The sequence below is a fragment of the Carcharodon carcharias genome, chromosome 16, assembly GCF_017639515.1.
Source record: "Carcharodon carcharias isolate sCarCar2 chromosome 16, sCarCar2.pri, whole genome shotgun sequence".
Classification (NCBI taxonomy): domain Eukaryota; kingdom Metazoa; phylum Chordata; class Chondrichthyes; order Lamniformes; family Lamnidae; genus Carcharodon; species Carcharodon carcharias.
The window spans coordinates 56,957,236-56,978,946 of NC_054482.1; the positions used below are offsets into that span (position 1 = coordinate 56,957,236).

The 21,711-nt window shown below is 42.7% G+C and overlaps 1 protein-coding gene across 1 annotated transcript in view; it reads left to right on the plus strand.

The window, feature by feature from the left end:
* sgip1a (SH3GL interacting endocytic adaptor 1a) overlaps positions 1–21,711 on the plus strand; it is a 208,113-nt gene that overhangs the window by 73,588 nt on the left and 112,814 nt on the right. Inside the window, exon 4 of the mRNA XM_041208987.1 lies at positions 20,562–20,586. Coding sequence (XP_041064921.1) covers positions 20,562–20,586 — 25 coding nt within the window. The remainder of the gene's footprint in view (positions 1–20,561; positions 20,587–21,711) is intronic.

Sequence of the window (21,711 nt, forward strand, 5' to 3'; positions counted from 1 at the left end):
AAACCCCACTCACCAACCCCGATCCATAAAAATACAAACCTGTAGGTAAATGCGTGAAAGAAAACATTGGGCAGAATTTTTCGTGGACCCTCTCAATATTTCAGTCGGCGGGCGCGTGTGGGAGATGGAGGTGCACCCGCCATTAATTAAGAGGCCAGTTAACGCCCTTGACACACCAATAGTTGGTGATTTTATGTAGCTCGTGCGATTTCTCGGTCGCTGCATGGGAAAAACGGGCAGGCGGGCAGGCCACAATTTGCAAAAGCCCATCCACAGGCGGGATAAGACGGGTCAGCAGCATTGTCAATGTGATTTGTGAGAAATTGTGGAGACCATGTGCTGCTGGTTGCTTATTTAAACTGGACAGCTTCACCTCGCTTCAGAGCTGTATCCTGAGCATTTCTAGGCTTTACTTCAGGACTCACAGTTGTCTTCCAGGCCCCCGGAGAATTCAGACTTTGTGGGTCCACCCAGGTATCAGTCAGCCTTCCATAACCCTGGCAGTGGGGAGTGTGGCCTCTGGAGGCATCTCCTCTGAGGAGGAACAGAGAGGCAGAAGGGAGAGGAGGCCAGGTTTCCCAATACAGCTTCCAGGGGAGGGTCCTATAGGAGGAGAGGCACAGGCACAGGGGGGCAAGGCCAGCAGAAAGTCCAAGGTGGAAGGAGCCGCAGAAGATGCCACTATCCTGCTGCCAGGGTTTAAGGCAGCGATGCAGCTACCTCAATATGTCTGAAGTGCAATGCCGAAGGAGGCTTCACCTCTCCTGGGAGCCCGTGACCTCCATTTGTCAGAGGATTGGGCCTGAGATCAGCTCCGACTGTGTGGGTGGACACCCCATGCCAGTGGCTCTGAATATCACAGTGGCCCTAAACTTCTATTCCTCTGGCTCTTTCCAGGGGTCAGTGGGGGACCTGTGTGGAGTCTCCCAATCAGCTGTCCATAGTTGCATCAAACTGGTGACAGACGCTCTGTTCAGGCGTGCATTGACTTTCATTCATTACCTTATGGTCGAGGCTAGCCAGGCAGAGCAAGCCCGAGGCTTCGTGGCCATTGCCGGATTCCCCCATGTCCAGGGTGCAATAAACTGAACATATGTGGCCATCAAGGCACCAGGGGGTGAGCCGGGTGCCTTCGTCAACAGGACGGGATTCCACTCCATGAACATGCAGATAGTGTGTGATCACAGGATGCAGATTCTACAAGTCTGTGCAAGGTACCCAGGCAGCTCCCACGATGCCTACATCCTCAGACACTCCCAGGTGCCAGGGCTCTTCAATGCTCCAGCCTGGCTGGACGTATGGCTGCTGGGTGACAATCATTATCCCATCAAAAGTTAGCTCATGACACCTCTCCGCTATCCAAGAACAGAAGCTGAGCAGCATTACAATAGGAGCCTCGCCTCCACAAGGGCTGTGGTACAGACAACCATTGGTCTTCTCAAGATGCACTTCCAATGCCTGGACCATTCAGGGGGTGCACTCCAATGCCCCCCAGAGTGGGTGTCACTGATAGTGGTTGCATGCTACACTCTCCACAACCTGGCACTGCGAGGGGGGACCCAGTGGAAGAAGAGGATGTTGACGCAGCTGCACAGGCCACAGGTGATGAGTCCAGTAGTGAGTCTGAGGATGAGAATGGTGAGGAGAACGCTGAGGGCATGGAGGTTGACCTGGGTAACCTCCAGGGAGGCAGGAACACCAAGGATGCATTGATCCAATGCTCCTTCAGCTTGTCTACCAATTAAGAACCACCACCACATGCCAGGGCTTCAAGCTCCATACTCCATTCCTGACAGGACCATTTCCTTGGCCACCAATGTACACTCAGTGCCTTTGCAATTAAATTTCAAGAGACACACGTCCATCATTAAATGTTAGCCTACCTTGTACCTACAGAACAAATGAAGCATACTCAGGCCAATAGCACAAAATCAAATCTCATTCAATGCTGTAAGTGACAGATAACTGAACTAAACATTAAACGGTGTTGTTCATCACACCATTAAAAATCTCAAAGCAAAATGGGCAATCAAAATATCGCTCATGACAATCCCGTCTTGTGCTTAAGGTGCTTTAAATTTACGCTTGTGGGTGCTACGTCTAGGTGCTCCCCCCTCACTGGCATCAGCATTGGAGACAGCCTGCTGACACGGCTGTTCTTTTGGCCTTGGCGATTATCCCCTTGCCAGTGGAGCCAGTGCTGGCCCTGCCTGGGAAGGAGCAGCCAGTGCCACGGCTGACATCTCTCCAGTCGCCGCAGCCTCATCAGATACCAGGATCACTGGCAGAGGAGCAGAGGAGATGCTGCCATCATCTGGAACGCACTGAGAGAAGTCTGCAGAGACGACAGGCAGCTCGTGCACCAATGTGTGGTCATTTCGGACCTCCCTGCTCACCACTGAAGGACAGGCACCTAGCTGGGATACTGGGTACCCATTCCATCTCCCACACTGACACTGACACTGACTAGCTGAGTTCATTGCTGGTGTGAGGGCTTGCAGGTCCAAGTGCAACCCTAGGGAGCCCTGATTCTGTCCCTGGAGCAGCCTCTCCATGAGAGTTGCTACTCTTTCCATGGATGAAGCATTGAGCTCAGTCATGAGGGTCAATGCAGTTGTCATGCTCTGCAGGGACTCCTCCAAAATGGAGACCACGACACGCATTCCCTCATGTATCTTCGCTAGATCGTCTCACTCTCGCTGGACTTTGAGCCTCTGCCGCCTAATGGCTGACTCCAAAGGCTCATCATCAGCCACTGACTGAGCACTGTCCTGGTCCCCAGGTGTCCTCCGACTGCCGGTGCCCTGGGCACTCCCTGCCTCCACCTGCACCTCAAACGAGTGTGAAGTGCCCTCACTAATGTGTACCAAGATACTAGACAGCAATCTAATGCCCACCGAGGTGCTGGTATCTGCCCTGATGCCTGCTTGACATAGTGGGCATGACGCAGGTGCGTGATGAGCATCGTGGTCCTCCGGGGTCAGGGGTGGCCCTTCAGGGTCCTCAGTGTAAATGCCTGCTGGTGAGCCTAAAAGGGAGAACAAGGACATGTCATCAGTGAAAGTCATCACACTGTCACTGTGCATGCCAGACACCCTGGTGAGACAATGGCAATCTGCTTCATGGTGCCCTTGTCTTTCAATTATCAATAGAGACTCCAGGTTCAAGGCTCACATCAATGAAGAGACTACACTAGAATGGTTGCACAAGCTGAAATTCTCACCTCTGTGCACTGCACTCTTACCTTCGTCTGACACCCCAACCTCACTGTGGACAGTTAACCAAGGCACAAGCCGCCTCTTGAGCTCCAAGGCCTCCTGCTCATAGCGGGCGAGGGTGAGGAGGCGTGAGGTAGTCTGCCAGGCCACACCCTCTCAATACTGTTATGGGATGTCTTCTTCTGAAAGGATAAAGGAGCATTGATTAGTCCATTCTCTATCTGCAGCACCCTTGAGCCGCAAGGCACTCAGTCCAAGCAGACAGGGCTCATCCCCTTTGCCAACCTCAGCGTCATTGACAGGTGCTACTCAGATTCTAACACCCATAAGGTCCACGGGGGGTGGGGGGCTTTGTGGGGATTGGGGTGGGGGGGGGTGGGGGGTGGCGGTGGTGGGCGCCTGCCCCTTTTTTGAATCGGCCGCTAGGTCACCATTGGACCTGCCATGAACAGGCCCCCACCCCGCCCATCCCTTCTCGGAGGTTCCCCAGCCACATGTCATGCTGAGCGGGCCTTAATTGGCTCATCAGGGTGAAACCACCCTCTGGCCCCGATCGTGAGTGGCGGTCGGCTTCCTGACTGTCCCTGCCACCCTCAGCAAGCCCACCCAACAAAGGCAAAATTCTGCCAATTGTATATTTAAACACAGCATATATTATAAATGTACTTGGCCTGAATGAAACCCATCAATGGTTGCACAATTTCTCTGTATCATAACAAGTTCTACAGTGAACCCATGTTTGATTGAGACCAAACACCATTGAAACACCGTAATACTGTTGAATTCCATGCTAAATTTGAAAGTAACATACTCCAATCACAAGCAAGAATCTTAAACTTAAACAAAGCCAATTACATAGGTATGAGGGGAGAGCTGGCTAAGGTAAACTGGGTAAATAGACTGAAAGGTATGGAGGTAAATGAACAGTGGGAAACATTTAAAGAAACAATTCAAAATGTCCGACAAAAATACATTCCATTGAAAAACAAAAACTCAGCAAGAAAGACCCAACTGCAGCTCACTCAGGAAGTTAGGAATATTATTAGAATAAAAGATGAGGCTTAAAGCATTACTGTGAACTATAGCAAGTCTGAGGATTAAGAGTGCTTTCGAAACCAGCAAAGAGCTACCGAAAAGCTCATAAAAAGGGAAGAAATAGAATATGACAGTAAACTAGCCAGTAATATAAAAACAGATTGTAAGTGCTTTTGTAAGTATATAAAAAGGGAGAGACATTGTTCTGTTAGAATCACTGGAGAAATTATCACGAGGAATGAGGAAATTGCAGAAGCATTGAACATAGACAGTGACCTAGGGCCTAAAAAGAGTGAGGAAATTAGGAAAATTAATAATAACAGAGAATAAGTTTTGAAGAAGCTTGAGGGACTAAAATCCAACAAATCTCCGGGACCTGATGACCTACACCCTAGAGTTCTAAAGGAGATAGTTGCAGAGATAATGGATGCATTGGCTGTGATTTTCCAGAATTGCTTGGATTCAGAAATGGTCCCTCCAGCTTGGAAGTTGGCAAATGTTACTCCACTTTTCAAGAAGGAAGTGAGAGAGAAAACAGGGAGCTACATGCCAGTTAGCCTAACATCAGTTGTTGGGAAAATTCTGGAATCTATTATTAAGGAAATGTTAACTATGCACTTAGAAAAGCATAGTAGGATCAGAACAAGTTAGCATTGTTTTACTATGAGGAAATCATACATGGATGGAGGATTGGTTAACAGATAGGAAGCAGTCAGTGGGACATTTTCAAGTTGGCAGGCAATGAATAGTGGAGTACCGCAAGGGTCAGTACTGCACTTCAGCTAACGACTTAGATGAAGAGAGAGTTTTTAAAAATTCATTTTACAGGAAGTGAGCTGCCTCTTGAACCGCTGCAGTCCATGTGGTGTGGGTACACCCACAATGTTGTTAGGGAGGGAGTTCCAGGATTTTGACCCAGTGACAGTGAAGGAACGGTGATATATTTCCAAGTCAGGATGTTGAGTGGATTGGAGAGGAACTTCCAGGTGGTATTGTTCCCTTGTGTCTGCTGTCCTTGTCCTTCTCGGTGGTAGTGGTCATGGGTTTGGAAGGTGCTGTCTAAGGAGCCTTGGTGAATTCCTGCAGTGCATCTTGTAGATGGTACATATTGTTGCTACTGTGGTGGACGGATTGAATGTTTGTGGATGGGGCACCAGTAAAGTGGGTTGCTTTGACCTGGATGGTGTCAAGTTTCTTGAGTGATGATAGAGCTGCACTCATCCAGGCAAGTGGAGAGTATTCCATTGCACTCCTGACTTGTGCCTTGTAGATGGTGGACAGCCTTTGGGGAGTCAGGAGGTGTGTTACTCACCACAGGATTCCTTGCCTCTGACCTGCTCCTGTACCCGCAGTATTTATGTGGCTGGTCCAGTTCAGTTTCTGGTCAATGGTAACGCCCAGGATGTTGATAATTGGCAATTCAGTGATGGTAATGCCATTGGATGTCAAGGGGCAGCGGTTAGATTCTCTCTTGTTGGAGATGGTCATTGCCTGGCACTTGTGTGGTGTGAATGTTACTTGCCACTTGTCAGCCCAAGCCTGGATATTGTCCAGGTCTTGCTGCATTTGGACATGGACTGCTTCAGTCGTGGCAATCATCAGTAATATATCCAAATTTGCTGATGATACAAAGCTAGGTGGGAAGGTAAACTGCAGGGTGGGGGTGGGGGGAGAACACAGAGAAGCTGAAAAGAGACATAGACAGGTTAAGTGAGTGGACAATAAGATGGCAGATGGACTTTAAGGAAGCATGATGTTATTCACTTTGGTCAAAAGGCAGTACAGCAAAGATTCACTAAATTGGTTCCTCGGATGAGCAGGTTGTCCAATGATGAGAGGCTGAGTAAATTGGGTCGATTTTCTTTGGATTTTAAGAATGAGGGGCAATTTCATTGAAACATACAAGATTCTGAAGGGGCTTGACAGGCGCTGAGAGATTGTTTCTGCTGGTGAGGGATTCTTAACACAGGGGCACAAACTCAGGAGAAGGGGCTGATCATTTATGACTGAGATGAGGGGAAATTACTTTATCCAAAGAGTTGCTCAGTATCATGTGCCTGATTGGGATAGGAATGAATGAGAATTTTGTCTATCGAGGGCTCATCACCATCTGTTCTGCTTTTGGCTGTGGATAGAAACTTCTCCTGCTTCATGGCTGTGCATCTCTGGATGCCTAAATTGTGCAGCACACAATGCATTACAGTGACCTTGCAGACCTTGATGGGGTTGCATTGTAAACTAATTGTTGATCTTTCAGGGGTATGGAATAGGATACAAGATATAAATACAAGATATCTAGAGTTCAGTGATCCTGGTGCCTGCATGGGTCTCACTGTATTTGGAATTGGCCACTGTTCATGGATGTTTCAGTGGTAATAGGAGCCAAGGTGAAAAGGGTAGTGTAGGTTGCTTAGGAATCATTCTGCAATCTTCTTTCTCCATCAATAAAATTTTGTATAAAGAACTGCCTTTAAATGAAGGCAACCTGACTGCTGCCTGGAAAGCCTAATTCCTTTGTATAATGTTGATCTTATGTTTCATGACTACCTTGATATTTTTGGAATGATATCACTTGCAGTTCACGAAGCTTATGAGATTTTGTGTAGGATGCATAGATTCACATCGATACAATCAGGAAGGTCCTGAACTTTGAAGAATCCTATAATGTGAAACTAATTCCACTGCTGCTTGATTCTGTTGCTGGTTTTTCCGTGTAAAATGTGATGAGATTGTTTGCCCTAGTGAATAATTCATCAGCCATCAGCTTAATTCACCTGCGAATTAGAGAGTGAAGTATGTTTCTGATATACCTTGTGTAGCTTGGAATGAGTCTGAAGTCAGGAAGTGGAAGACAGTGATGATATTCACTGTCATTGGCAGCACCTTCCCTGTGATGAAGGTTGTTTGCAGTTCAGTTTCAAACAGATGGCACAATTCTGTTGATGCCTCCCCTTTTTTTCAGACATTTCATGTATGGGTGACTGGGTCCAAAGATATAGCTGTGGGAATAAAGGCAGATGTCTGCCATCCTTTCTTTTCAACCTTTCCTATCCTTCAAGTGACACAACAGGAGAATGCCTATTCCCCCAAAAAAATCACTGTAAAAGCCAAAGATAAAGTACACTTCCATGTGTGCTGGAATGCAAAAAGTAAATTTTTAAATGCTAACTTCCTGTCAGCCCAAAATGAGTTTGTCAGCCAGCGTACCTTTGACAAGAAAATGTGGAAGCAGAGTGTGCATATTTAATAATATTAAAATTAAGCTCTTATTTTAAGCAAAAGCATCTTATACCTGTACAAAGTGAATAATAGATCACTGCCCAATAAGATGAATATTGAACCTACTTATGAGTCCTATGCATCCTTTGTAACCCATTATCACCCAGCCAAAGCAACTGAGAAATTTAACCTATCATTACACACTTCATGACTCATGACAGTGCAATTATTGTAATATTCAGTGACTGCTGCTCCCAGTAAAAAAGAGCCAAATTTTATGTTTATTAGATAAATACCCTTTTTCAATTTAATAACCTAGGGCAAGGACTAAATCCAGATGAAAGTAGAAGGGAAGGTACAATAAATCATGAAGTAATTTGATACTAATTTTTCATTTCTAACCAATTCAGGACCATTATTTTACTGTAACCAAGTAATAAAATTGTAACTTTTCCCAGTTGCATTGGGAATTTTATCAGTGTTTGGGAAACACATTCTGCAATTCCAGCCATTCATTATTAGTATGATATGTTTAATGTTAATTAATGAATCAGATTCTGTTTTTATTACATGGGATTATAGAATTTCCCATGATTTTGACTGGTGATGTTGAGATTCTTTTTACTCTTCCTAACCTTGGTTATGCCCTGAACTTTACCATTCAGAATAGCTTTCCAGTTATTCAAAAAAGACTTGAGTTCTGATTTTAATCTTTTGGTGGTGGCAGGCAGCAGATGGAGCAGACTGACTGCTTGACCTCACTTCAGTGGGAAGGAAGATCTGGCAGGATGTGGAACGTAATGGCTGATCCACTATTATTGCATTTTATCACCAGTGTCAACAGTTAAAAGCAGCCCTTTGGCTGCAACTATTAGGCCCATTTAATGAATAATATGTGTCTGCAGAGTTAAATCATTACGAATGGCAAACAAACTACTCCTTGGTGGTACATCATATACTAACTATGAATAGCTGGCAAGACATTGCTGTTTCATTATCTGCTGAGGAAGACTTAATAGGGTCTAAACAGAATCCTTCTGAGATTATTCATGCACATCTAATAAAAAACAAAACATTAATAACAAATTTAATAAAAGCTTTTTCCCTAATCTTCCTTCTGCAATCATGCAGGCTTTTGAAACCTAAGCTTGGTGTTGTCTACACCTGCCATGATTTACCTCACCACCTCTCTTTTTTAACACTGATTACGCCCTATGAAACTGGCCTTGATCTTTTATGTTTCTCAATTGACTAACAAAACTGAGCAGGCTAGTTAAGAGTAGGATTTGTCTGCCAGCACCTGAAGTGATGATAATATGGGGCATACAGCATCCAACAGCGATCTTTCTGGAAATTTAGTACAAATTAATCAGCGGTCTAGTTCATTGAGGCACATAAACAATATTCTTCTGTAGTTTTATTTTGATTGGATTTTTATTTTAATACTTAATATTAGATAGCTCCAGACGTGACTGGAAATATGTCACATAACCTCAGGTTACCGTGATTTTTATTCCTGTTACTTATATATTTTTTTGCTTCTAAATTCCAAATGCACTTTTCCACCTACCTGCAATCCTACTGTTTTGAAATCAAAACACTTTGTACTTGAATTCATTCTTTCCCAAGTGTGCCTGGAGCCCCGGTACCCATGGGCTCCTTGTAAAAACATAAGAAATAGTAGCAGGAAGTGAGGTACTGTCCTTCTAGCTGGTCCCACGTATTCTGTCCAGTGAAGTTGTGCAGGAGGGCTCAGCAGATACAATCCTGAATGTTCAGATTGTTGGCTGCTCTGGAAAGTATGTTGCTATAGGTTTAATTGCTGCACAATCTGCCTTATCTACATTACAGGCCAATTGAAGCAATACATTAACTGAAGACCTGTGTATTCTCAATTGATTTTAAGCCACAATTCACAGCTTTCTTTTCTGACTTTTGGAACATCTCCAGCCGTCAACAAAGTTATATACAGACCAGCAAGACAAAGCATATTCCTAACTTGCACTCACAGGCTGAACCAGGAAGAAGCTAGAAAGGAGAATGGGGTTTGCTTCCAGTGTTACTATTAGCATTGCTACCCCTGTTGACAGCAGCCGATCCCTTCCTCTTCACCCACCAATGGGACACAGCGACTATCGCACACCCCTCCATGCATATATTGCCAACTTAGAAAATGAACAAAAGATGACCACCACCTTTGAATAAGGTGTTAAAGCTAATAGCTCAAGAATCAACTTGACTTGTGAAAAAAGTAGTTAATACAGACATAAGACTGACATAAGATCTGCATTTCTTTGCTTAAATTGGTGTGGGAGAAAATTTAAGCACCTGAAGGGGTAAACCAAAAGACAGATAATTTGTGATGGATTTCTTGGGAAATTTGGGAGCCTGATCCATAATAAAAAAAAGTGGCATTTTTATGTTCAAATAATATGCATTATGTTTCATTTTAAGGACTTTTATACAATTAATAGATCTTTAATCCAAAAAAAGGATAAAACAAATTGGCATCAAGATTATCAATAAACCAATCAGCCCATCATTTACCCAGATGCTGCCTCAACAGTCACTTCCCACTTCCAACTTCCTGCTACCGCATTGCCTCTGTTCAGTCCTCCAAATACTACTCCCAGCAACAAGTGAGTTACTCTTGTCTCTCTATATAGCAGGAAGAAACTCCTGTCCTCATGAAGGTTCCCACCTACAGTATGGAGAGTCTATAAGCCTTGCCATTAGCACTGGAAATGATATTGAGAAAAGATAGCACCAGTTCTGTGCATTTGCAGCTGGACTGGTGTGACATCAGGCTTGAGTGGGCAGGAGATAAATGGATGGTTATGAGCATTTTAGAGTTCAGTCTCATTAATTTTTTGACGATCAAAGATCATAAAGAACTTCCCTCCAGAAGGCGAAATAGGTGCACTGACATTTTTTTTATTCATTCATGGAATGTGAAATCACTGACAGGGCCTTTGAGAAGGTGATGATGAGCCACCTTCCTGAACTGCTGCAGTTCTTGTGGTGTAGATACACCCACTGTGCTCTTTTATAGAAGGACTTCCAGGATTTTGACCCAGTGACAGTAAAGGGGCAATGACATATTACAGAGTCAGAATGGTGTGACTGTAGAATCATATGTGTTTGCAGCACAGAAGAAAACTTTTTACCACATTTCTCTGTTCTCCATTTGCTAGAGTAGTCCAATACTAATGTAACAGCCTCATGATCTTCCTAATTTTGTGTTTTCCTCATCTTCAAAATTTAACTACTCCGCTTTAAATTATGCGATTATCTTTACCACAAATGTCCCATGTGACAAAGCATTCCATGCTGTCTGCATAATGGAGTTGCTGGATTTAGGCTGTGGCTCAGTTGGCAACACTGTCTTGCCTCCGGGTCAGAAAGTTGTGGGTCCAAAATGCCACTCTAGAGACATGAGCACAAAAATCTGTGCTGATACTCAGTAGAGTACTGACAGAGTGTTGCACTGTAGGAAGTGCTGTCTTTTAAATTAGACATTTAACTGAGGGCATGTCTGCTGTCTTAGATGGTAGTAAAATATACCACAATACTGTTTTTGAAGGAGAGCAGGGCATATACCCCCTTGTCAACATTTAACCCTCAATTAACTTCACAAAAACAGATTATCTGGTCATTATTATTGTTGTAGGTTGTTGGATACTGTTTGGTAGGCCTGAATGAAGTCTTTGTAGTCTTAAGTAAGTTAACTGTATGTATTTATTAACTACAAGAACTATGTACATATGTACGGCGAAGGGTTCAAGCTAGGAGCTGTCTCCATGCTTGCTTGTGCACACAGCTCTGTCCAACACTTGACTGACCCCTAGGTACGGGTCATGTGTTCTCTTACATCACCGTGTGGGTGGTAAAGTACTAGGTCCCATTTCACCCTGTATATGCCAGGCCCTTGTACTACACCTCCCCCAAGTCTTTATCCAATGTATTTCAAGTTACCCTAGTTTGTCCCATGTATTTACATCATTATTACTACCCAATCTCTCCCATTCAAGTCTTTGAGTTCATAGGTTCAGGCAGTCTGGAGGCCTTATAACCCTTCCATATCTCATTCGTACTATTGTCGGAGGAGTGGTAAGCTCTTTCACTGCAGGTAAATGCTGTTGATTTGCAGGTTATTCTGGCATCTGGGTATCTTTTTCTCCTCTTTTTCTATTTCTTGGTATTGAACCACTCTTAATCGATTCAGTGGTTGTGGTGATACGTGGTTGCTGTGCCATCTCGATTAATGTGGGGTGGACAAACGTGTTCATCTTTATGTCATTTTTTCCACTTCGTCTTTCATCGAGTGGGTCATCACACATCTTTGTTACAGATGATGGCTTTTCCTGTGATGAGGGTGTGGTTTTTTAATAAGCTCACGGTTATGTTTGGCTGTGTGCTGTGTAACAGAAGGCTGCTGCTTGGTTCCAGCATCGTCTGTGTTTCTGTCCTGCTGGCTGGGGGCTGCAGCATTTGCTCTGTGGCCACAGTGTTGACTTCATCAACAGTCATCGGAGCCGGAGGCTGAGACTCTCTGGTTGTTGGTTGCTCTCTTCTCGATCCTCCACTGGAGGTGTTGTGTTAACTATCTGAGTGGTTGACTGGTCTGACCAATGAGGGCTTTCTGGCACCTGTAACCAAAATGGATAAACCTGCTCTGCAAAGAACGAAGACGGCTCAGAGCTGAAGCCCCAGTCAAGATATTCTTTCTTGTTTGAGCTCTCGGGAACTTGCAGTTCTGTATAATTTATGACAGTGGTTATCTTGACATCTTCTGACAATTTGAGGAGATTCAGGGCTACACAGGCATCTCTGCTTAAGAGAGAAGAAGGTTGGTTACGGATGACTTTTGTCAGCTTGAAGATTTGTTTGCTACCATACATTAGTGGTTCCAGAATCATGCCTATGACTGGAAGTTGGATTCCTCCAGGCCTATAGAGAGTGATGTGTCTGTTGTTTGAAAACAGAGGTGTCTCAGCCATGGTTCTTTGTCTGATAGGACTGTAACACTGGCTCCCGTGTGCAGTTTGAAGTTTGTGAGATGGCCATTAACCGAAATGTACAAATCCAGGACCTTTGATCTCACTCAAGAAGCATGACTGTGTCCTCTTGATATGAAGTCTCGACCTCATGAATCATCTTTAGGTCTTTTGTGCATTTAAATGTTTTGTTCTTGCACAGCTTGCCGAAGTGTCCAATTTTGTTACATTGAATGCATTGCAGGACATTGATCTTGCCTGTGGGGGTGCTTTGCTTCACTGCGCTGGCATGGTTGCTCGACTGGTCAGTTAGGCTATTATTTTCCTTGGCCTGGAGTGTCCCTGTTTCTGTGCTGTTTAACTAACTGGACTGTGGGGTTTCCTTTGTACTACGGTTTACTTTCTCCTCAATAAATGGACCTGCGCTGCACATGGAGTTCAGACTGCCTAACAATCTGGGTAGCTTTCTTGAGGGTATCTTCCTTTACTTGCAGCATTTTGGACAGTGCATTGTCCACTACTCCTACAACTATTCCATTCATGATAATTCAGACTCTAAGTCTCCATATTTGCAGCTTTCAGCCATGCTGTACAGATCATTAATGAATGAGTCCACAGGTTCTCCTGGCTGATGGACACACTTATTAAATTTAGTCCTTTTGAAGATTTTGGTATTTCTTAGGTTAAAGTAAACATCGAATGATTTTAGTACTTCTTCAAATTTAGCAGATGATTTATTGATTCTTTGTCCAGGAATAATATCATTCACTACTGGGCCTACTGATTAAAGCAGTGTGTTAACTTGTTCAGCTTCTGTCTTCTTATCCAGACCTGAAGCAATCATGTATCCAAGGAATCTTTTTCTCCAAAGTCCTCAATTATGTGATTGATCTGGGCCTTGGATAAGTCCAAGTTGATTTGAAAGAGTGGATTTCTGCTCCATGGTTAAAAATTTTAAAGTGTATGTTCAACTTTAAGAAATTGCTGAAATTCAAGCTGCCGCTGCCTTCATTTTTAGACAAAGGGTTTACTGCACTTGCCTGCTTTGGTGAGCTCCAGGTGCAATGGCGCTTGCGCTCAGCCTTGAAAAAATTTTGAACAATGGCTGCTTGGATTGACGAGCTGCTGACTTCTCCATTTCAGCACTATGCTTTAGTGTCACAAAAATGTTGATTCCTAACCTTTGCTGGTCTTTAAAGCTGATTCTTTAGTCGCAATTCTTCTGAATTTTTTTTTCCTTTTTGGGGCAAGCTCAGGTGCCAATTTGATGCAACACTAATGGGAAGCACTTCCTGCACATGTGCAGATACAATCAGGGACACTATAGTCAATGTCACCCTGGCTGGCTGGATTAGGGAGGTGATTCCCTAATTCTTTAAAAAATTTTTAAAATGAAGTATGGATCATTTTTAACTTGGAGCAATTCACAATGTCATTGAAACTAGAAGTAGCCATGGATGGTGTAAACAAAAACTGCTCATAAAAAAATGCAGAATTATTATAGAAATAGCGACAGGTGAAAATACAGATTAACTTCTTATAATGCATCGCTATTTAAATCTCATTTGAATGGAGCCAGATCAGTATAGTCCTAGCATAGTCTCTTTCAGCCTGAACTCATATCAGTGTTATACACATATCTCTATGCATTTGTAAATATAGTGCATAATTCTGGATGGGAATATACTTGGGGAGACAATTTGTTAAATTGGCCTGCAAGTCATTGATGAAAGTGAGTGAGACAGCAAAACTTTTTAAAAATTACTGAACTCAAAAATAACCTCAAAGCTAGATCTATAGACTGGTGTGAAATGTAGTTATTGTGTTTTACTAATTGTATTGGCTTACAGATTGAGTTGATAATGAGTGTATCTCTGATCTCCCCAATTCACATAGTTAAAACATTTTTGAGATTGCTGACAGAGCGTGATAAGACACTAGGACCAGAATTTTTCGGCACCCCTGCGGCAGGGCCAGGGGGCCGTTGAAATCTACATTCACACCTGCAGGACTGGAAGATCCCGCTGGAGTGAAGGGTTAGAAACTTCTGGCCTGGTAGTCGTGATTTTTTTAAAAATTGGTTTAAGAAGCTTCTATAACTCCTGACACAGTTTTGATGACATCACTGCTTTCTTTGCGCACGCACACAGCTTGTGCAGGTGCAAATAAAACTTTTGTTTGGTGTCAGGAATTACAGTGAAAGCACATTGGGACTTTCTGAGGTGCGGAAAGGTGGTATATAAATGCAAATCCTTTTTTTCCTTTTTAAAGGAAGACAGTAATGCCTTTGAAGTTTATCCTGAAGCAAAATGTAGTTGCAGTAAACCTTTCTGTTTTGCTGTGAGATTTAATGAGGTTCCATTTGCTATTACCAGTGTTCTGTCATCAGATCAGCCTACTTCATGCCAATCCAAAGATTGGTATTATTAAATGAATTTAACTTCATTTAATACTGTCATTTTGTACCACATAATGCACCAAATTATTTTGCAATATGTGAATTTTGTGGCTATTAAGTTAACTGTTACCAGTGAAGGCAAATGGTATTCATTTTTGTTTTGACCAGTCAGGAGGGGAATGCACAATAAAGCACGCTCTATTTTACCCAGCAATGAATGTTGGCTCCAGTCCCCAGGCTCATAACAGCATGCCCACCTGCACCAGTTTGACATTTTTCACATCGTGAATTTTCTCTGAGTGAGATTGTCAGTTCATGCTAATTAGTACAAAATTAGGAATGGTTATTTGCCATGCACTTGTTCTCATTAGGAAGATCTTCTTCAACATCTTTGTGTGGGATGAAGGTGCCTGGCTTCCAAAAGACAGTGTCAGCCACCCAAAGCAGAACAATACTATAATTGCAAAACAGCCAGTTTGCTCAATATACTACATAATTAATGTGATTGTAAATCAACAAATACAGAAAATGTAGATGACAGAATGTTCGATACTTGGAATACTCAACCACAAATAAATAGAAATCCAATAAACGTCGTTGTCACCCAGAATCTCCCCACGGACATTTTGGCTACTCGAACACCCTTGGATCCATAGAGCCATTTGCACCAGTAACTGAACTAAGATTGTTCAAACTCTTCACATATCCATGTATATGATTAATATTTGAACTCTTTGTGGTCTAGTTACATCTGCTAGAAAATAGGTTACATTCATAACTTTAAAAAAATTATATATTTGCAAGTCTTAGCTGTCACATGAAATTATTTTGATTGCAATCACTAATTGGTAAAAAAAAAATTACTGACATTGTCCCAGCTGATGCACAATCTTAATAAACCAGCTGCAATATTCAAATGCACATGGTTTGTCTTCTCACAAAATTAATGCAATATTGTACTTAATTCTGCAAAACAAATTGCCCTCACTTATCATGCAGGAAAGAAAGACAAAAATTAGCTTTTAAAAAGTGAATTGGGGTACTCTAGAGTATTTGAATTAGAAGCAGAACGGTGGCATCAGCTGTTCAGCCAGTTGCTTTTGCTAATGTCAATCTTTCTGGCTGAAGGCACAGAAGGTACTATAGGGGAGCTTTTATATTGACCTCATTCGTGTGTTGCATAGAAGCCGACACAGCTATCCTCGGTCTTGTCAGAATTATGGGAATCCCCCTGGACACCAACTCAATGTATTTGGGGAAATGTGAACTTACTCAAGGGGGTGCAAATACAAAATATATCATTCAGAAATATCCCCATTTTATAGAGCATTTTCATTTTGTGTTTTCTACACAAAGGAATTCTTCAAAGTATGACATGATACTGTTTAGATATTCTAAACAAGCACCTCAGCCTTCTCAGTAACCACAAAAACCATAGATAAGTTTGGAACAAACTTGTGTGTTGATGACAATTATTGATGCTGGATAGTAAGTAAATAACAAAATGTTTATTGTACCCAATGTGTTAAAATGACTCTTTGATCAATACCATCTCCTCAATCTGCAAAGTTTGGCAAATAATAGAATCTTTGTTGGAAATCTTGAGGCTGTAAACAAATCACAGGATTTTGATGACACCATAAATCACAATAGAGGTTGAGTGGTTATGAACGTCAAGAAAACACTAAGAATCGATTATGGCTATTACCTGTCTCCCTGGTCTGACTTCTCTGAGAACCTGCACTGAGGTACTTTTTGCATTAAGATTTTTAAGCTACTGACTAATCTTTGGCACTGTAGCTTGTGAAGAGCTGAAGTAATTTTGTGCTGTGATGCAGGTGCCATGCACGTCTACAGTCTATGCAATATATATTCCTCATTGGCAGTATGATAAGTGATGCATGCAAAGTTACAGTTGGAAAGTAGTAGCTGCTCACCATTATTTCATCCAAATGTTATTAGCCTAGCTAGTGGATGATTGAAGGTTATTCAGCTTTGACAGACATTGAAGCAAGGTTGATCCTTTCCTTATGTATTGTTTAAACACATTGTGCACTTTCCAGGAGGAATCAAGTGAGATTATCAGTGCTACAGTTGGATTTGCTAAGGCCCAATATGGGTTGAGCCTGGAAACTTCACAATTTTAGGTTTTTGTACTTCAAAGTCACCTTTCATATCAGGAAGACAGGGTGGTAATCAGTACCAAGCTTAAGTGCAAGATAAATGGGTTCAGAAAATACCTCATTTTTATGGAAACAACTTCAAACAATTAGATTTTTTTTTACATTATTGCTTGCCGAGTACCAGATGTGTAGGTTAAAATAGAGTAGAGCGCTTATGCTTCCTCAATCGATTCCATCTCACTGACTGCAATTTAAGCTGCAGGTGGCAAGGCTGCTTGCCCTCAAGCCAATGGGTGCTCTTCAACTAGGCAGATTGGGCTCTGATTATGTCAGTTGGGCCTGATCAGCCATTTTAATCTGCCACCTGAAGCAGGGGAGCAGGGTTGGCTTCCTTGCCAGTCAAAACAAACAACAGCAGCCAGGGCCAGAAGGAGATACCCAGCAAATAGTCATTTGGTAGTACAGAACTTGAGTATTGCTGAAAAAAGACACGTCTAAGCTTTTCGTCTTGCACTCATCAAGACACTTGCAAGGAAACCAATATAAGGGGAAAACAACAATTTATACTGTATGTGAAGAGAGTGCTGATTGGTTGGCAAGTGGCTTTACCATGGAGAATGCACCACTGGTAGTGACTGACCATTAACTGCCAAGCATTGTCTGAAATTTAAACCAGGCAGCTTGACCCTGATTGGCTAATGCATTGGCCTGAGGCATGAGTCAGTGAATAGCTGTCACTTATTTTGTTTAGCTGAAACAGGCACAATGTGTGTACATGTTCTTTCTGTCTGCAAAGAACAGGGCCCTATGTATTAATATGTGTAGCTTCCAGTACATGCAAATGTGCCACACTACAAGCCCGACTGACAATCTTAAATTGTCAGTGTAATTTTTAGTACACTGAGGATTATTCAGCAAATGTTGTCCAATCACGGAATCACAATTAATGTTGGCCACCATGGGCAGAATTTTGCCCTTGGTGGGCAGACAGGCCCCACCGGCTCAGCAGTGGGCGGGCAGCCGAACTCCATCGCCGAAACAAGGCCCTGCTGCCATTTTGAGTGGACGGGCCAATTAAGGCCAGTTCCTCCCAACGTCATCCCGCGTCATTTTCCCGTCGGCAAGCGGCCCCCACCCCCACCGCCCCCCCCCCCCCCCCCCCCCCCCACCAAATCGCCGACGGGAATATCCTGGCCTATGTTTTAAGTTTTGCAAACGTGGGCTGGTTGGGTACGGTCTGTACCCTGCGCATTGCGAAAAGGTAGGTACATGCTATTTGATACGATCCGGCAGTGTTTGGGACATACGGCCTACATGCATAGCATCACACTGGCACTAAAATTCATACACCACATTACTCATTTGTGTGATAGGCAGAATATCTTTTGGGCTTGATAGCAGCATCCTGTTAGTGGCGAATACCACTCACGTTGCTACTGAATAGTAGCAGCGTTAAACATCTAGCTTCACCTGTTGCTCAAATTTTTGAGATACCTTGCCCTTCCAGGGCATATGAAAATGTACATACATGTTTTGGCAACACCCCACCCCCACCCCGCCCCCCCATCCCCCCTCCCGCCAAGGTCCCTTGAAAATTCTGCCTCCAATTTCAGCATCAAGTATATTACTCCTATCAGCATAGACCAGACACACAATAAAAGTTAATTAATTCTTCTCCAACAATATGAAGAATGCCCCCAATGCACAGGGACACTTCTATTTTTACATCCTTTGACTTCTCCAAGTGAGATACCACCTTTAAGATTAATATTCTTAATATTAATATTCTTCTGGCTGTTAAGTTTAATGAAAAGTTGATGGACATATAGAGGGGAACAAGACTGACAGAATCCAGTGACAGACTTTTCTTCAGTTAACTATTACTCTAAATCTTGGTGCCATTGTAAAATGTGTCTATGAAAATTAGCCAAAACCCAGCTGCAAATGGTGAATGGAAAGAATTTGCTTTGCTAATCTGCACTTTGTAAAGGAAGATTCACCAGGGGCTAGAAATAATACATGTTGATCATTCAACAAAGCATCTGTTGTGATATTGTTTGCATGCCAGTGCAGACAATGACATGTACCTTTAAGAAGCTGTATAGTGACATCTCTGTGACATCACCATGTGTGAGGCTGGAGTATGAAAGTATAGCCTCCATGTTAGATGCTCACTATTGCCTGTGTGACCCTGTGTCAACAAGACTCTATGTGCATCTTATGAGTCAGGCATACAGTCAAGTATGTAACTGTTAGGACTCAGGCCAGATCAAGGCCTGTGCTGAGCTATATATAGTTGTTGCTAGGAATAAACTTCAGATACTTGTGTTTGACCAGAATCCTCGTCAGTCTCAATATCTAACTTAGTAAAGATAACACAGAGACAGATCCCATGAGGTTTACATTGAGATCCTCTACTTATACGGTGGAAGCAGACCGCGATATACCACATCAATCAGCCCTCATTGAGGAATGAAGAAACCCACTGAAGAAGAGGGGCTTGATGTATGGCCATTGGATCCTGGTACAAGACCCTAACAGCAAAGGAAGATCATACTTAGGAGAGGTAGTGGGCTACAATCCCACAGGGCGGCCTCACTATAGGTTACACTGACACTTTAATCTAACACTTATATTTAATAATTAATCATGTACTTTGTCTTTGGATCCAGTTCAAACAAAATGCAACTAAACTGGGCTTACATGAGGAGGCTGCAAATATAGTGTATGAGTGACGGAGTACATCCTGTTGTCTTATAAGAGATATCTCTTTAAATTGGGAGAATATTCAGGTCTCAATTTAATTTTTGTGAATCCTGAGTCTGTAGGCATATCAACATTTGTTCCAATTATGTAGAGCCATTAGACTGTATTGCGCTGCAAAGCTGAATAAGAACTTCTCATCTGTTACACTTGTTAAATCGCTGATTACTCGAGAAAGTGAGAAATGAGCACTATCACAAGAGAGGGGTTGTTAATGAGTTTTTTTGTTCCTGTTAACTGAAGTTTCATAAAGTCACCCACAACAAAATCACATGATTGATGGTCATTAAATTCTGCAAAAAAAAATTAAAAAGGGAAATAAAGCTTTTAGTCAACCCATGTTAAGTGGGTGTGGTTCCCAGCTCCTTTCAATAAGAACTGGGTGAGACTGTGCCTAACTCCATCCATGGAATTTTGCAGCTGGGAGAGGAATGAATTACACCCCTTCATTCTAACCAGGAACAAACCTAGGCTGAAGAAAATGAAAAGACTGCCAATCAATTACATCACCTAGTTCCCCAATTGCTGAAAGATAGCTGGCATGCCCTAAAGAGAACTTGATCAAAATACGTATGTGAAAACGTCAAATGCTACAGATTTTCCACCCAAATTTATGCCCAAAAATCCAGCTAGTTATTTAGTATACCTGAAGGCAGAAGTTTGCCTACTGCTGGTGGTACCCACTGGTATAAGTACAGAAGAACGTGAAATAGTTTATAGTTGTCCTATATATATATCAATCATCATTATTTCTGCTTTTCTTACAACCATTCTTGTTTAAAAAGCAATGTTCTTTGTTTCCATACAGGGGTTCACCAGACCGAGATGGAACTGTAAGTATACAGAACATTTAACTACTGACTGGTTAATGTGCAGGTTAAATAAATACTTGATCAGACCAATATTATTTTAGCAAAGCTTATATTAATGACTCCCTCCTATTCATATTACAATAGGTGCAATTGCTCGTGTTACTGCTTATGTTCAGAGATGACACCAGGCTTTGAGCACCAGCAGTCTCACCAGATTGCAGGATTGCTTCCACTGGAAATGTTCTGCAAAATAAACTTTCTATTAAAGGTGTGTGATCACACCCGACATTATTTGTGGAGAATGAGCACGAGTAACCTTTATTATTTTAAGAAAGAACCAAACTTTTAGTAAGGGCTAAACACAGGGTTGTCCTGTCACCTCTGCATACACCTCTGATTTTTTGAGACAGTAGGGTACATAGGGATCCTTCATTCAGTTATCCAGGATGCTCAGCACAAGAGTTCAGTAAGACTAGGATATCGTTCCAGTTCTTCAGTATCAATACTGTTGACAAGGACAAGTTAAAGCTATGACAAAATATCCTTGTAGCAATATGGGGAATACTTGTGAACATAAAATAAAACAACAGTGAACTGAAAACACATGATTAACAACAACCATTTGTGTTTACCTTTGTGCTTTTAAGCATCCCAAGTCGCTTCACAAGAGCATTATTAAACAAAACTTGACACCAAGTCACATAAGGGGCTGGATTTTACAGGGTCCTATGATCCCCGTATCCTTGGCAAAAAAAGTCAGTGGGGAGCCTGTTCACGATTCCAACTACTGCCCAGCAGCAATTTAAGGCTAATAGCAGAATTAAATGCTTTAAGGCAAGACTTACATCTCTTCCTTGGGAGGAAATCACGTTAGAGAGCTATCAACCAGTGGGGTAGCCGACAGCTCTGTAGATCCCGCAGTGCCAGTGGGAATGTTGACAACTGCTGGGAATACAGAGAGTCCCACCATGCCAAGGAGCCCAAGTAGGTCTGGGGTTGGTCTTCTCAATGAGGGAGTTGAGTGGGAAGGGGGTGGGGGACCAGGTTAAAGAGCGGGGATGACCTTTGTGGGAGGTGTCTCCAATCGTTCAAGAGGGCCTGCAAAGGAGGTCTCTACCCATACTTGCCCAACACCAGCCTGCGCGG